We start from the raw sequence: 17,611 nt of genomic DNA, 5'->3' as shown, positions 1-17,611 counted from the left end.
TTACAATTTTCTGAGACAAATTATAGGCGTAGTATCAAAGCTAAATGTTTTTAATATTTCATGCTCATGGTAGTTGAATGAAATAGCTATAACATGCTCATTTTTGATTGTTTTAATTTTCCTATTTTGAAAAGTAGCAAAAATCTCTAGGATTGAGTGAGTTAATCAAATTGTCGCTTCCATTCCATTTATTGACTATTATTTGTTTTTTATAACAACTAGTCGAAGAAAACTGAGTTAAAATCAAACTAATCAGAATAAGAATATTTAATATGTTGTGTTTCTTAAAAATTATTTTCTGAATCAAAACTCGTTCATCTCATTTTTAAAAAGATTGAGCTTTTATATAGCGAATATCCACTAAACGTGCTCAAAGAGCTTTACAAGGGACCCCTGATCAACAACAACACATACCATGTAGGACGAGACATGAGGCCTGACGCCAATAGTACAACTTTTTCGGACAGAAACAACGCTATTAACGGTCAGGTACTCATTTTACACCTGAGTACGGTGAGTATGAATATGAGTAAAGAGCCTTCTCCAAGGAGTCAACCATGCATCGAAAGCGAGTGTCATCCCACGAGACTACATTGTCACACAACTAGTTGAAGAAAATTGAGTTTTAAATTATAAATTATAAATTGAGCTTTATATAGCTCAATATCCACTAAATATGCTCAAAGCGCTTTACAAGGGGTCCCTGGTCAACAGCAACATTTAACAGGTAGGACGGAACATAACGCCTGTTAGGCGATATTTCAATTTTTCGGACAAAGACAGCGTTGTTATCGGCCAGGTACTCATTTTACACCTGAGTACGGTGAGAGAATATGAGTAAAGAGCCTTCTCCAAGGAGTCAACCATGCATCGATCGAGACTTGAACCCAGGACCTTCCGATCCGAAAGCGAGTGTCATCCCACAAGACTGTCACACAACTAGTTGAAGAAAATTGAGTTTTACGTCAAACTAATCACAATAAGAATATTTAATCTTTTGTTTTGTTTTATGTATTTTTGTTTTGTTTTGTTTTGGTTTTTTTTCATATTTTATGAATCAAAACTCATTCATCTCAATAATAAAGACATCAATTTTAAATCAAATTCTATAAGTTAAGTTTAAAATAAAATTTTAAGCATCCGGCTCGCGGCGACCTAAAATAGATACTATTTTAGAAGGCCCTAATCGTAGCCTTCGTTAACTTGTATGTAGGACCAAAAAATGACGCCAAAATGCCAGTCTTTGGCCACAAAAGAAAACGAATTATGAGTTGTATTCAATAGTTCAACCAATGGGACCACTTGTTTCCATGAGCACTACTAACGACAACTCACTAGGCGGGGTAAAAACCAAATAAAGACGTCAAAATGCTAGTCTTTTTGGGTTTCAGTGTCAGGCTATAGATAGTATGCGCTTGGCTAGGAAGCCTATAACATTGCCATCCGGAAGCATAACGGACCAACACACAAAACTGTGTGTAACCATGAACTTCTAAAGTCGGGGTAATACAGTTTAGTGAGAATCACTCACAAACGCGGATGGCAAAATACAATAACAAAGGCTTGAGTGACGTCATCTTCATTCTATCTATAGATAGAATGCGCTTGGCCAATGAGTTCACAACATTGCCATCCGGAAGTATAACGGACCAACACACAAAACGCTGTGTAACCATGAATTTTTATAGTCTGGTTAATACAGTTCAGTGAGAATAACTCACAAACGCGGATGGCAAAATATAATAACAAAGGCTTGAGTGACGTCATCTTCAAACTATCTAAACTTAACGATGGTTACGCCCTAATCCGGCTCAATCCGCCTAAATAGAGGAGGCGATGGCCTACTTATTAGGCGATGGCCTACTTATTAGGCGATGGCCGACTTATTAGGCGATGGCCTACTTATTCTCTTCGCTCCTTGTGAACCAAGGGCCTCATACGAGTGTCCACCATTAATTTGATTCTATGCGGCTATGTGGTCTAGTGGTATTAAATTAAATCAAATTGAGCTTTTATATAGCGCAATATCCACTTAACATGCTCAAAGCGCTTTACAAGCGGTCCCTGGGAAACAGCAACATTTAACATGTAGGACGGGACATAACGCCTGTTAGGCGATATTACAATTTTTCGGACAAAGACAACGCTGTTACCGGACAGGTACTCATTTTACACCTGAGTACGGTGAGAGAATGTGAGTTAAGAGCCTTTTCCAAGGACTCAACTAAGCGCTGAGCACGAGGCTCGAACCCAGGACCTTCCGATCCGAAAGCGAGTGTCATACCACTAGACCACATAGTATGACACTCTCTTTCAGATCAGAAGGTCCTGGGTTCGAGCCTCGCTCGGCATATAGATAGAATGCGCTTGGCCAAGGAGTTCACAACATTGCCATCCGGAAGTATAACGGACCAACACACAAACTCTGTGTAACCATGAACTTTTATAGTCTGCTTCATACAGTTTAGTGAGAACAACTCACAAACGCGGATGGCAAAAACAATAACAAAGACCTGAGTGACGTCATCTGCATACTATCTATAGCTTTTGAGTCCTTGGAGAAGGCTCTTTACTCACATTCTCTCATCGTTCTCAGGTGTAAAATGAGTACCTGGCCGTGAACAGCGTTGTTTTCCGCAAAAAATGTGTATCATCTAACAGGCGTTATATTTTATTCCATATGTTATGCGTTGCTGCTGTTGGTCAGCCTGACACGGACCAAAAAAAAATGGCGCCAAAATGCCAGTCTTTGGCCACAAAAGAAAACAAATCGTGAGTTGTATTCAATAGTTCAACCAATGGGACCACTTGTTTCCATGAGCACTACTAACGACAACTCACTAGGCGGTGTAAAAACCAAATAATGACGTAAAAATGCCAGTCTTTTTGGGTTTCAGTGTCAGGCTATAACTTAACGATGGCTACGCCCTAATCCGGCTCAATCCTCCTAAATAGAGGGGGCTAAAGATAATCAAAATAAAACAAAAACAAGCAAACAAAACTTCAACAATTACAGCCCCCCCCCCCCAAATAAGAAATACAAAAAAATACAACCCCCCCCCCCCCCCCCCAAAAAAAAAAATAATAATACAAAAACAATTTTAAAAACCCAAAACATGTGAAACAAAACAAACCGATACAAAACAGAAAAAACAAAAACAAAACAAAACAAACAAAAAATATCTCTAGATAGAGTGCATTACAAATTCATTTCAACAAATTCCAGTTTTATTCTGAGCACGTTTAGTGGATATTGCTCTATATAAAAAGCTCAAGTTTTTTGGGGTTTTTTTTTGTTTTGTCTGTCTTTGATCATTTTTTGGTAGTCTCAAAGGCGATAAAGTGTGTCTTAGCAAGACATAATTTGATTGATTAAAGAAAAGTGTGTCCCGGCGTTCAAAGGGTTAACGCGAAGCTGGATTTGTATTCGAATAAATACACGTTGTTTTTAAGTAATTTTTGTTTTTGTTTTTTTATGTTGTTGTTTTTTAGTTATATCTTTTCTATCTTTTTTTCTCGGATTATTTTTGTGGGGGATTTTTTGTTGTTTTTTTTTTTTGTTTTGTTTTTGTGTGTGTTTTTAATTTCTTTTGTTTGTTTTGTTTTGTTTTGTTTTGTTTGTTTGTTTTTTTTTGTTGGTTGTTTTTTGTTTTTTTTTTTTTGCATGTTTGGTTGTCGTTGGGGCGTTTTTTGTTACTGTTGTTTTCTTCTTTTTTAAAAATTTGTTTTGTTTTTTGTTTGTTTGTTTTTTTGTTTGTTTTGTTTTGTTTGTTTTGTTTTTGTTTTTTGTTTGTTTTTTTTTTGGGGGGGGGGGTTGGTTGATTTTGTTCTTTCTTATTGTTTTTTTTTCCATCGTTTTCAATAAGCCTCCTCGGGTAAAATGGAATTAGAATTAAGATGCACACAGCTTACGTGGGTGTCTGAAAATTTGATTAAAGATAATTATTCTTGTATTTTGAAGGGTCGGAAAGCCGGGGTAATTCTATTGTGAGAGAAATGTCATCTTGCCGGACCACATCCCTCTAGGAGTAACGGATGTGTGCCCTTAATTACTGTTTTGAAACTCATTGCGGGTTAAAACGGGTGATCAGCCTCTTGTTGTTTTTGTTTTTTTTTTTTTTTTTTTGGTGAATGAGTTAAAAAAAAAAAAACTTGAGCGTTTGTATAGCGCAATATTCACTAAATAAATAAAAAATATAAAATAAAATTCCCTTTATTCATCCCATAGGGGAAATTTGTCTCTTGGGTATTTTCCAAGGGAAGACTGGAATAATCCAGGCGTCAGCCGCAATGCAGCGCCACAAATCGAGCTAGGACGAGGTGACTTGCTCAAGGCCACACGCACAGCGATCGAACTCGGTACCCTTTCGGGTACGAAGCAAAGAACGTACCGCTGAGCCACGCTGGCCCCTGTGTCCTCAAAGCGCTTTTAAAGGGGTCCTTGACCTTTAGCAACACTTAACACGAACGACATGGCTCCTGAAAGGCGATGTTACGGGGTTTTCTTTTCTTGTTTTTTGTTTTGTTTTGTTTTGTTTTTGTTTTTTTTGTTTTTGTTTTTTTTTTGTTTTGTTTTTTTTTTTTTGGTACTTCCGACAGAGACAACGCTGCTGTGAACACATGAGTACGGTGAGAGATAGATAATGTAAGTAAGGAGATATGCGCCGCTCTGAGCAGGACTTGAACACTGGACCTCCCAGTCCAAAGACGATTGTCACACCACAAGACTTTGATATAGCCGCACAGAAGATAGGCAGTATATTATTATTATATCATAAGAGCAATGACTCGAGGATAGCGCCGAACAATCGCCTTGTACTGCATGACAAGGAATTTTAAAACTATTTTGCCTGCTGACAAAATCAATAAAGTTTCGGATGATGCGCATTGAGCATGGAGAAAAGGATGAAATGCTTTATATGCTCGTCTAGATTTTCATATTTTCATTTATTTCATTTTTAAAATTAACCATGAAATGGCGTACTTTGGACAAACGCATATTGAAGAAATTTGGCCAGGAAACCGTATTTCAAATATCGATCGATTTAAATTACCCTTATCTTGTCAAAATCTCTCAAATTCGGAACCTCGCGAGTCTTAATTGAAGTCCTAGGTTAGTTTGATTTGATTTGATTTGATTTGATTGGGGGGGGGGGGTGGTATGATAGCTCAGTTGGTAGAGCACTCGCTTCACACGCAAAGGGACTACGATCGATCCCGGATGCAGTTGAGATTTATTCTGACAACCCCCCCCCCCCCCCTGTCCATCCAGCAGTGATCGGGTAACTGGTTCTATCAGAGCCGTCTGAAAGTACTTTGCGATTGACTAGCGTCCTATCCAAAGGCTAGCAAGCAACTGCTATTGTCCGTTTCACGCTGTAGAAACCAGGATGAACCCCGGCTATATGGGGTTAATGGCTCTGAAGGACTACTTTTTTCTTGGAGTGATTTGCCAAGATGAGGGTCATTTAAATCGATCGATATTTGAAGGACGAGTTTTCTAGCCAAGTCTTTAAATATGTGTTTTTTCAGAGTAACTGGTTGAGAAAATCTCGTTTGAAGTTTTGAGCGTGACCAAAACAAGTTATTAAACATTGACAGATACAACACTTGACGTGACAAAAACAAGTTATTAAACAATGACAGCTACAACACTTGACGCGACAAAAACAAGTTATTAAACAATGACAGATATCACACTTGACGTGACAAAAACAAGTTATTAAACACTGACAAAAACCACACTTATTTTTCTGATCATTTCCAGCGATAATTACAATTTGGAAATGTCAAGAGATCTCGGCTTACACCTTGGATTTATTATTGGTTTTGTCATTGTGGCAAATAATACATGAGGAAATCTCTGCCGTAGTCTGGAAAAACCCATATCATTTAAAATTTGGCCAGAAAACTCGTCCTTCAAATATCGATCGATTTAAATAACCCTCATCTCTTTTCAAAAACTCTCAAACCTGGTAATTCGCGACGTTTCCAGCATATTAACCCTCTCCCATAGGAAAATCGTCACAGTCGTTACGATGCAACCAACAATTTTCTTATTCTGATTTCTCTTGTACATCACAACACGTAAAGAAATGCTTTGATTACAGCTATAAATACTAAACACTGTGTTGTAGAGTTCACTTGTTACTTTTTTGTTTGAGTAAGAAAAGTCTATTTTTGTGCTGGGCGGTTGTGAATTTTCGGGAGAAATTCTAAAAATGGCTGGTAAGGAGAGAGTTAAATTAAAGTCACATAACACCGTTTTGAGGACAGGCGGGTCATGATCTTCATGTTGGAGATAATAGAAATGTTTACATCGCTCCAGCTTTTTGTCTTAATTTTGGATATATTGTGGCAGCAGAACATTTGATATAATTTAATACGGTATAAATATAAATGAATTGTTTTGTTGTGATTATCGATAAGGATTTGCTATTCAATCGATATAATATAATATAATATTTCTATTCCTGATCGTTCCTTCTTTAGAAGACACTTCCGGCGCAATCTTCTCCAAAATTCCATGCAATAATTTTGAATATCAATAATCCAGTGTCCGTTTTAACCCAAGGGCGGCGTGCACGTATTATTTACAGATCTGGTCACCGAACGGAATTATTATGGGCCTGATGTGTATATGGATATGTGTGTGTGTGTGTGTGTGTCTGTGAGTGTGTGTGTGTGTGTGTGTGTGTAATTGGATGCGTGTGAGCTTTTGTTCGTATGTCCGAATCTGCAGTGTGTAATGTTTTTTACTGATGGTCAATGCGAAGCGCTTCGAAGCTTCGACATAAGCGCTATATAAATGTACATTTATTATATTATTATTATTATTATTATTATTATTATTATTATTATTATTATTATTATTATTATTATTATTATTATTATCATTATTATTATTATTATTATTATTATTATTATTATTATTATTATTATTATTATTATTATTATTATTATTATTATTTAACATTGGTGTATTTTGTAATGGACAATATTTTGTGTTGGATTGAGAGTATTTTCCATGCGGCTATGTAGTTTTGTGGTATGACACTCTCTTTTGGATTGGAAGGTCCTGGGTTCGAGCCTCGCTCGGCGCATAGTTGTTGAGTCCTTGGAAAAGGCTCTTTACTCACAGTATCTCACCGTACTCGTGTGTAAAATTAGTACCTGGTCGTTAACAGCGTTGTCTCTGTCTGAAAAAAATTGTAATATCCCCTTACAGGCGTCATTTCCCGTCCTCCATGTTACGTGTTGATGTTGGTCAGGGACCATTTGTAAAGCTCTTTTAAGCATGTTTAGAGGATATTGCTCTATATAAAAGCTCGTTTTTTTATTTTTACAACAAGGAGCCCATAACAATTTGGGTTATCAGACCTGCAAATTAGAACACGTCGCACCTGGTTTATCCAAAATAATACCTTTTCAAGAGAAGATAAAGTCACATATAAATCACATAATATGATGATCTGGGTGGGGTTCCTGACCTCCCATGGTGAGCAGGGAGGTACTCACTGTGTCTTCTATTCCCCTATATCTGTTTCCAACATGCTTTCTGTCTTTGTCTTGGAATGAGATTATTTTTGTCCAGGCCCTGGCCGGATACCCTGGTTGGGAGGGAAACAGTCAAATGTATGGTTAGTTTTTGGAGATGATATTATTTGTCTTGTAAATCATCTCTCTGTTATGCACTGTATTGTTTTGTTTACACACACACACACACACACATATATATATATATATATATATATATATATATATATATATATAATATATATATAATTTGGATACATTTGAGTGTATCCCTCTTGGCGGGGACTTGTGCTTGTGTCTGGATGAGAATTTTAGGTGATCTCAAACGAAGTGCTTTGATAGTGTGCTCTTGGAATCTACATCTGTTTCCTATTTGAACAAATGTCCCTTTGTCTCACCTTTTCTTTGTGCTTTAATTGTAATTCTAGAACTTTTTACCATCCCATTTTCGTCCTTTTTACTGGCGCTGATATGACCTTAATGTGTTGCAATTGCCGTAAAACCCTTAAAAACGAAAACGAAACATAATATGATATTAACAAATGGCCCAAATGATTCACACGGCTGAGAAAGGTAAATCTCATGCAATTACAAATGTAGGTATTCTTCTATATAATTATATTGATATAAACCGACGTGTACATATATGCAGGTATGACATCCGAACTCCATTTATGGGCCTGGTTTAATATTGTTGTAATGGACAATATTTTTCGTCATTTCTTTTTTTTTTTTTTGAGATTTCCATTACAACAATGAGCCCATAAAGAATTAGGTTATCAGACCTGCAAATAAGTGCACGTCGATTTAAAGGATAGTGATTGGGGTGGGGGGGGGGGTTCCCGATTGTTCTTGGTTGTTAATTGTTTTCGAAAATCGTTTTTTATCTTTGTGGGGTTTTTTTCCTTCCCTCTTTCAAATATTTTTAGATTATGAACAGATTTTCACATCCTCCTTTTTTTTTTTCTATTTTCGGGAGCAAATAATTAACTAGGCTTATTTGTGGCATTTAGGGGGTTGTGCGAAAACAAGAGGTGCCTAAATGAGCCAGTAAAATGAAGTGAATAGATGTGACTCATATATAAGGGAACAACACAAAACAAACAACGTTTCGGCCCTTGGCCTTCGTCAGGAGACAAAAAAACACAAACACAAATATGTAAATTTACAAAATATCACATTTCTGTTGTGCGGCTAAGTGGTCTAGTGGTATGACACTCGCTTTCGGATCGGAAGGTCCTGGGTTCGAGCTTCGCTCGGCGCATAGTTGAGCCCTTGGAGAAGGCTCTTTACTCATATTCTCTCACCGTACTCAGGTGTAAAATGAGTACATGGCCGTTAACAGCGTTGTCTCTGTCCGAAGGAATGTAATATCGCCTAACAGGCGTCATATCCCGTCCAACATGTTAAATATTGCTGTTGGCAAGGGACCGACTAAACGTGCTCAAAGCGCTATACAAAAGGGGTCCCTGGCCAACAACAATAATTAACATGTAGGACGGGACATGACGCCTGTTAGACGATATTACAATTTTTTATACGACAGAGACAGAGACAACGCTGTTAACGACCAGGTACTCGTTTTACACCTGAGTACGGTGAGAGAATGTGAGTAAAGAGCCGTTTCCAAGGACTCAACTATGCGCCGAGCGAGGCTTGAACCCTTGATCTTCCGATCCGAAAGGGACTGTCATACCACTAGACCACATAGCTAGGTATTTGGATCTGGCGGAAAGTACTTTGCAATTGACAACAAAAACAAAACAACAAAACGTGAGCAAGTATAAAGCGCAATATCCACTAAACGTGATCAATGCGCTTTGCATGAGATCCTTAGCCAACAGCAACACCTAACATGTAGGACGGGACATGACGCATGTTAGGCGATATTACATTTCATTGGGACAATGCTGTTACCGACCAATGAACTTATTTTACACCTGAGTGCGGTGAGAGAATGTGAGTAAAGACTCTGTTCCAAGGACTCAAACTACGTGCCGTTCAGAGCGAGGCTTGAACCCAGGAATTTCCGATCCCAAGGCGAGTGTCATACCACAAGACCACTCTGACAGAACAACGCTTCGAGGTGGGAGGTCACAAATGCGTCAGTCTAATAATAATACATGACATTTATAACGAGCATTTTCATCACTGGGTGATACTCAATGCGCGAAACAATAATACAGTGACATTATTATATAAATGAAACATTATGCATACTACATCAACTTAATATTATCATTATACAACAATGTAATAACTAAACATAGAGTCATTAATACAAAATATATTATAATACATCCACATGCTATGTCAAATACGGAAATGATATAAAATAATGATATAATAACATAAACTAAATTTATCATTCATATTGGGGTTAAATTACAAAGATGCATTAAGCAAGATGTGTTTTAACAAAGAGATGGTGTTTTAACTTTGATTTAGATATTGATAAGGACTTCGTTTCTCTTATTCTTTTATGAAAAGAGTTCCAGGTGGAAGGTCCGACGTGGCTGAACGATCTGCCGCCGTAAAATGTATATTTATATTTATTTGAAACAATCAATTTTGCAGAATCTAGTGCACAGCGTAGACTTCTAGTTGGCTTATAAGCAGTGGCGTGGGGCCATTGGATCGAATGGTGCCAGGCACCGTACCAATCTTTTAAAAATCATTAACAGCATAATTTAATTAAAAATAAAACTGAGAAATTTTAACTCCACTGTCTTTCGCCAACTCACCAACAACATACTGCCTTTTTAGTCTCCGCTCTATTCAAGATTCCGATTCACGCACTGCGCCGACTCGTGTGTTGGTGACATCACTGCGCGAATTAGTGACAAAATCAACACCGTGGTGCAAAGCAATCCAAGCTCCAGTTAATGCTCTATCCTTTAGTATCGCTACAGCTGATTGAGCGAGAAACTGGTCGAATTATACTATCTTCAAATAGCGGAAAACCCCTCGACTTGTGCCAGGATCTGAGAGCTCCACCGTTGGACTGGGGGGATGCGCCAATGTTGCACCATTTACGTCATAATTAGGGTAACTTGGGCCATCCAAATTATTACATTAACTGTCAAAAACACTGATCATTGTCAAGTTTATTTGTAAGCAGCAAAGAAAAACAACATAAAACTTTAAAATATGACATCAAAATCCCCCCCCCCCCCACCCCAACCACCTCTTTTTCACGATTATTGAATAAAGTAATTCTTTGCAACCAAGCATTGTGGACGAATTTACCAACATTTTTCTTGCTTGTAGTGTCGAGTTGATGGTTACGTGTGTATGGGTGTTTATTTGTGTGTGTGTGTATGTGTGTGTTTGTGCGTGTGTATTTGTTTCAGTCAGAGAAAGAAAGTGAAGATTGTCAACAGTTATACTTTGGTGCGTGTTTTGATTTCTTAAGTACTTAAGTGGAGTGATTTTTTCTTTGTGATCTTTGAGATCTGAATCTACCTTTTATTTGTGGAATCATTAATCGTATTCCACTGATTTCCATTATTTGAGATATACTTTGAAGTTTTGTTTTGTTAAGCAATGAATTGCAATGAATCAATTGACTCTTTACTTCACCGACCGCTTTGGAGATCGACACTAGATGACAAATTAGAAATAAAAAGACTAGTTCCTCACCAACCAACTGATTTTGAATTAACACAGGTGTGGAAATCTCGAAAACGCTCTTTTTCAGTGACATGAATGGCTCACAGTTAGTTTAGAAAAAAAAACGTTTCTTTTGTTTTTATTGTCTCCTTTTTACAGATACAATAAACACTGACAAATCATGAACATCTATAGGCTATAGTGACCTTAAGCACTTCCATCGTATTGAACGTTGTTTTAGCACCCTTAAAAGAGTGAAAAATTTCTTGCGAAATTCGATGAAACAGGAGCGGTTAAATTCGTTAATGATTCTGTCAATTCACAAAGCTGAAATAGATGCCATTCAAGATTTCAATAAACAAATTATAAAAAGATTTGCAGAGATGAAATATCGCCGTGCAGATTTTCTTTACAAGTACTAAAAGTAAGTAATTTCTGTCATAGTTTTTTTTTCTCTTTTGATTTACATTTATCACATATTGATTGCATTATCTACCAAATCCAATCCTTTAAATGGTGGACAAAGAATAATTACAAAGACCTTTTCACACGGGACTTGTATCTCAGTGTTGTGGCTTGTTGTTTTCATGAATTATTTTTTTTTGTGAGTTTTGTCCACTCGTAGAAACCATCGACCCTCCCCCTACCTTTCCAAAAAAGAGAGTTTTAACATGTGCTCTCTCCTCTTAATCGTGTTCACTGTTTTAGAAATTCTTTCTTCTTCTAATCATGGCACCACCATATGCCGTCAATACGCCACGCCGCTGCTTATAAGTTTCTAAAATTTCAGTAATATACAATGGTGCTTGATCATTAAGGCACTTATAGCACAATACTGCTAGTTTGAATTCGATTCTCACTTTAACCGGTAACCAATGCAGCTCATACAAAAGTGGCAACGAGTAGGATGTTCTCTTTTTTCTTGAAATCAATTTAGCAGCCCCATTCTGGAGACTTTGCAGGCGTGATATTTTATTGTTGCTTACATTCGAGATTAACGAGTTACAGTAATATATTTTAGATAGTAAGAAAGATGTTATTAGTTTGCATGTTACTTCTCTTGTTAGGAAAGGTCTAACGGACGCAATTCTTTTTAAGCCTATTGTCAAACTTCTACATAGAGAATCAAACTGTGCCTGCATAGTCATATGTTGATCTAGCATTACCCCGAGGTTTTTCACACACGTTGAGAGGTTAATTGTGCACCCATTTATATTTAGAGTAAAATTCAGAAAATCATCTTTCAGAGACGGCGCTTGCAACACGTTAAGGTCATATCAGCGCCAGTAAAGAGGATGGTCCTGGGTTCGAGCCTCGCTCGGCGCATAGTTGTTGATTCATTGGAAATGACTCTTTACTCACATTCTCTCACCGTACTCAGGTGTAAAACGAGTACCTGGCCGTTAACAGCGTATTCTCTGTCAAAAAGAATTGCAATATGGCCTAGCAGGTGTCATGTCCTTCAATATGTTAAGTGTTGCTGTTGGCCAGGGACCCCTTGTAACGCGCTTAGAGCACGTTTGGTGGATATTGCTATATAAAAGCTCTTTTTTTAATGAGCAATCGGTGAGCCCCCCCCCCCCCCCCCTCACATTTGCTGATTTTAGATTTAACATCTTTTTATTTTTATTTTGTTCTGTTTTTTTCTCTTTTCTTTTTCATCTTTTCTTTCCTTTGTATTTTCTTTTTTTCCATTGCATTAACCCTTTTTCCCCTTTTTTTCCTTTTTTTTCTTTTCTTTTTCTTTTTTCTTTTTCTTTTTTTTTTCTTTTGGTCACTTGGACGTGTTTGAGATTGAGAGCCCCCCCCCCCTCCCCCTCCCCATCCCCACCCCCTCTTTCACATTTCTGAACCCCTTTAAAACAGAAACAAGCAACAACAACAACAACAACAACAACAACAACAACAATGAATGGCCAGACATGAAATTGATCGTTGTTATGTTGTGTTGTTTGATTATTTTTAAAAGTTATTTAAGAAAATGAAATAGAATTTTGACATTAGAACACCTAAAATCCAGACAGACAAAAAGCATATAAATAAATCAATGAAAGAGATATAAAAGCAAGACGAGAGAAAGAGAGAGAGAGAGAGAGAGAGAGAGAGAGATGGAGAGAGAATGAATGGGTGTCTGTGTGTGAAAGAAAGAGAGAGAGAGAGAGAGAGAGAGAGAGAGATGGAAAGAGAAAGAAAGAAGGAAAGAGAGAGAGTAAGAATGTGTGTGTGTGTGTGTGTTTGTGTGTGTGTGTTTGAGAGAGGGAAAACGACAGAGAGAATGAGAGAGTGAAAGTGAGGTAGATAGATATAGTGAGAGATATAGAGTGAGTGAGAGAGATAGAGAGTGAGTGAGAGACAGAAAGAGCGAATATATATATATATATATATATATATATATATATATATATATATATATATACATTATGCCTTTTGCGCCACGATATCATAAGATATCGTCGCCTAGGCATTCCACGAAGGAATATAGATAATTCATCAAACAAGATGTCTTATGTCAACAGGAATCACCCATGTTGTCCAAGTGAGCCAATTGGGGGTTAATAATCTTGCTCAAGGAAATAAAACGAAAGTGCCTGAAGCGGGGCTCTAACCTGGGTCATCCGGATCACAGTGCAATGCCTTAAACACTCGGCCACTTCGCCCCCCCCCCCCCATATAAAAATAAAGATAGAGAGGGGGGGGGGGGTCCCAATAGCTTAATTGGTAGACCATTCGTCCTCCAAGAAAGGGTCAGTTCTCACTAAATAAATATTTGAATAGTAATATAAACGTTTTAGGTTGCACGTAGTTTTGTTTACTGGTATATTCCATAATATGTTTGTTGTGAGCAAATACAGAAATGTATAGATAGTTTGAAGATGACGTCCCCCAGGTCTTTGTTGTTGTTTTTTTCCATCCGCGTTTATGAATAATGCTCACTGAACTGTATTAACCAGACTATAGACGTTCATGGATACACACAGTTTTGTGTGTTGGTCCGTTATACTTCCGGATGGCAATGTTATGAGCTTCTTAGCCAAGCGCATACTATTTATAGATAGTATGCGCTTGGCAAAGAAGCTCATAAAATTGCCATCTGGCAGTATGACGGACCAACACACAAAACTGTGTGTATCCATGAACGTTTATAGTCTGGTTAATACAGTTCGGTGAGCATTACTCATAATGTGAGTACTGTATGTTTATGCAGATGATGCGAAAATTTATGATTCAGTACCAATTTACAATTCTTAAAACAACGAATTTCGAGCTGTTTTAATGAGATTAAATCTTGGATGTACCATAACAAGTTAAAAATTAAATGATAGTAAAACTGAGATTTTAATGTGTGGAAGGCCGAGTATCCTTAAACAGGGAAATAAATCACCTATTATTCTCGGAAATAGCACAATAGAATTTTCAAATTAAGCAAAAAACCTTGGCGTCATCATTGATAAAGATCTTTCCATGACAAGCCACGTGAATAACACCATACAATTTTTGTACATAGAAATTCGTTATTTATTTATGCCGAAGCATAAAGCAGAACTTTTAATTAATTCCCTTATTTTATCTAAATTGGACTATTGTAACTCCCTTTGGGCGAATTTAGCTAAAGACAAAATGAGTAAACTTCAGGTTGCTCAAAATAACGCAATAACCAAAAACACCCGTCAGCAATTCTCCTTCTCCTTGAGCTACATTGGCTTCCTGGGGAAAAAAGAGTTGCCTATAAGATTTTTACTGTTGTCTTGAAATGAGATTACTTAGTATTCTCCTGACCCTTTCCGGAGTTCTTGGCTGGGAATGTAAAGTTATAGTTTTGAGAGATGATATTTTTTCCCTTGTATATCAACTCTCTGTTATATATTGTTATTTTGTTTATCTTTAACAGATGATTTGTAAACGTTTGAGTGTATATTCGTCTTAGTGGGATATTGTGCTGGTGTATGGGTGAGACATTTAGGTGATCTTTAATGGTATGCTATTGGAATCTACATCTGTTCCCTATCTGTACCATTCCCCTTTGTCTTACATTTTCCTTGAGTCCTTTTAATTGTACATCTAGAATGTTCTTTTTACTGACGCTGATATGCCCTAAATGTGATGCAAGCGCGTAAAACCCTTAAAAACAAAGAAACATAATATTTTGCCTAGGGCTACAGCACACAACACACCCATTTCAAGTAACTTTGCAATCCAACCATCTATAATTTTATAGAGGGTGTGTAGTCGGCCAGCCCAGACGTGTTGCAATCTGTCAACAACGAAATGGCAGTCCTTTTGTAAAGAAATTCAAAGCATTCTCTTTGGAAGAAAGAATAACAGAATCAAAAGTCATTCTGAAAAGAATAATATTGTCATTTGTTTACAAAAAAACCGAAAGAATTCTTCACATTTTATCTAAAGCAAATTATTATTTTTTGAGTATAGAAAGATAAAGAGAATGAGGAAGACCAAACAAAAAGAGGAAAGAAAAAAGAAAACAAGAAAAGGAAATGAATAAAAAGACACAAAAACAAAAAATAAGCAATTAAAAATAGAGACAAAATATCCCCCCAAAAAATAAAATTTAAAAAAAAAGCAAAACAAAAACTCACAAATAAACAACCCAAAACATTTTGAAACGTTAAACTAACAAACAAACAAAAACAAGAACAAATCAAAACAAAACAAACAATAATAATACTAATAATAATAATAATAATACTAAAAAATAATAATAATAATAATAATAATAATAATAATAATAATAAATAATAATAAATAATAATAAATAATAATAATAATAATAATAATAATAATAATAATATAATAATAATAATAATAATAATAATAATAATAATAATAATAATAATAATGATGATGATGATGATGATGATGATGATGATGATGATGATGATGATGATTATGATGATGATTATGATGATGATGATGATGATGAAACAAACAGACAAAAAAGACAAGAACCAAAACTTTCGACTCCTGGCCGTCTGGACATTCCTAGGAAACCATCCATCAATTATTATGTAACAGGATATCATTTTCTTGTTTCTAGTTGTCCGATAATAAATAATGTATTCATTCATTCATTCATTCATTCCTTCATTCATTCATTCATTTATTCATTCATTATTCATTCATTCATTATTCATTCAGTCATTATTCATTCATTCATTCATTCATTCATTCATTCATTTCCTGCTTCCAGACAATCTGTGTCTTCGGACTTCTCGCCAACAGCCTGGCCATCCGGACATTCCTCAGTAGCAGCATGAGGAAATCCTCCTGCTCCATCTACCTGGCAGCCAAGTGCCTCTCTGACAACGGGTTCCTCCTGGCGACCATCGTCATTTGGTCAAACAGATTCAACGTACCACTGTTTAACGTACAGGTTTGGGGTCGTTCCTATGGAATTTTTTTCTTCTTATTTTTTTTGTTTATATATATGTAATATATATATATATATATATATATATATATATATATATTATATATATATATATATATATATATGAAGAGGCTGGCTGAGAAAACCCGGGAAGATGCGGAAAGCTTCGATTCGAAATATGAGCCTAAATCGGAGATAAACTGTTTCCCATAGCAACAAATTTTATTCATTAAAAAAAATTCATAACTTGGGTTCTTATAGACGTAGAAAAAAAGGTGTGGTCAACACCATTGCTTACATAACTCAATTTATGAAATTTGCGCATCTTTTCGGGTTTTCTCATCTGCCAGCCACACACACACACACACACACACACACACACACACACACACGCACAGATATATATTTATATATATATATATATATATATATATATATATATATATATATATATATGAAACAGTGTCGGACAGGAGAAAACAAATTCCCTTTATTCATCCCATAGGAGAAATTGGTCTCTAGATATCGAGCTTGAGCTTTTATATAGCGCAATATACACTAAACGTGCTCAAAGCGGTTTACAAGGGGTCCTGACCAACAGCAACATTTAACATGTTGGTTTTAAAATCAAATTAATTTCCTCATTGTGTCAATATGTTTGCTGTATAATCATTTAATAATGGTATAAGACGCCTGTTAGGCGATATTACAATTTTTTTCAGACATAGAAAACGTTGTTAGCGGCCAGGTACTCATTTTATACCTGAGTACGGCGAGATAATGTGAGTAAAGAGCCTTTTCCAAGGACTCAACTATGCGCCGAGTGAGGCTCGAACCCAAGATCGTTTGATCCGAAAGCGAGTGTCATACCACTAGACCACATAGCGGTCTCTAGGAACTATTCCGAGGAAAGACTGGAATAACCCGGTCGTTAGCCGCAGTGCAGCGCCGCAGATTGAGCTAGGGCGAGGTGAGTTGCTCAAGGCCACACAGCGCAGCAGCGGTGGGTGATCGAACTCGGTACCTTTCGAGTACGAAGCAAAGACCGTACTGCTGAGCCACTTTGCCCCTTAAAAC

At 36.7% G+C, this 17,611-nt stretch overlaps 1 protein-coding gene across 1 annotated transcript in view; it reads left to right on the top strand.

Annotated features, from left to right (window-relative positions):
• LOC144980614 (uncharacterized) overlaps positions 1-17,611 on the top strand; it is a 110,110-nt gene that overhangs the window by 80,604 nt on the left and 11,895 nt on the right. Inside the window, exon 5 of the mRNA XM_078928294.1 lies at positions 16,355-16,537. Within this exon, the coding sequence (XP_078784420.1) occupies positions 16,355-16,537 (183 nt within the window). The remainder of the gene's footprint in view (positions 1-16,354; positions 16,538-17,611) is intronic.

The sequence above is a fragment of the Berghia stephanieae genome, chromosome 10 (assembly GCF_034508935.2).
Source record: "Berghia stephanieae isolate SIO BIC M18660-M18661 chromosome 10, UCSD_Bste_1.3, whole genome shotgun sequence".
NCBI classification, from domain to species: Eukaryota; Metazoa; Mollusca; class Gastropoda; order Nudibranchia; family Aeolidiidae; genus Berghia; species Berghia stephanieae.
The sequence above is the reverse complement of the archived record's forward strand: the minus strand, read 5'-3'. Positions and strand labels throughout refer to the sequence as shown.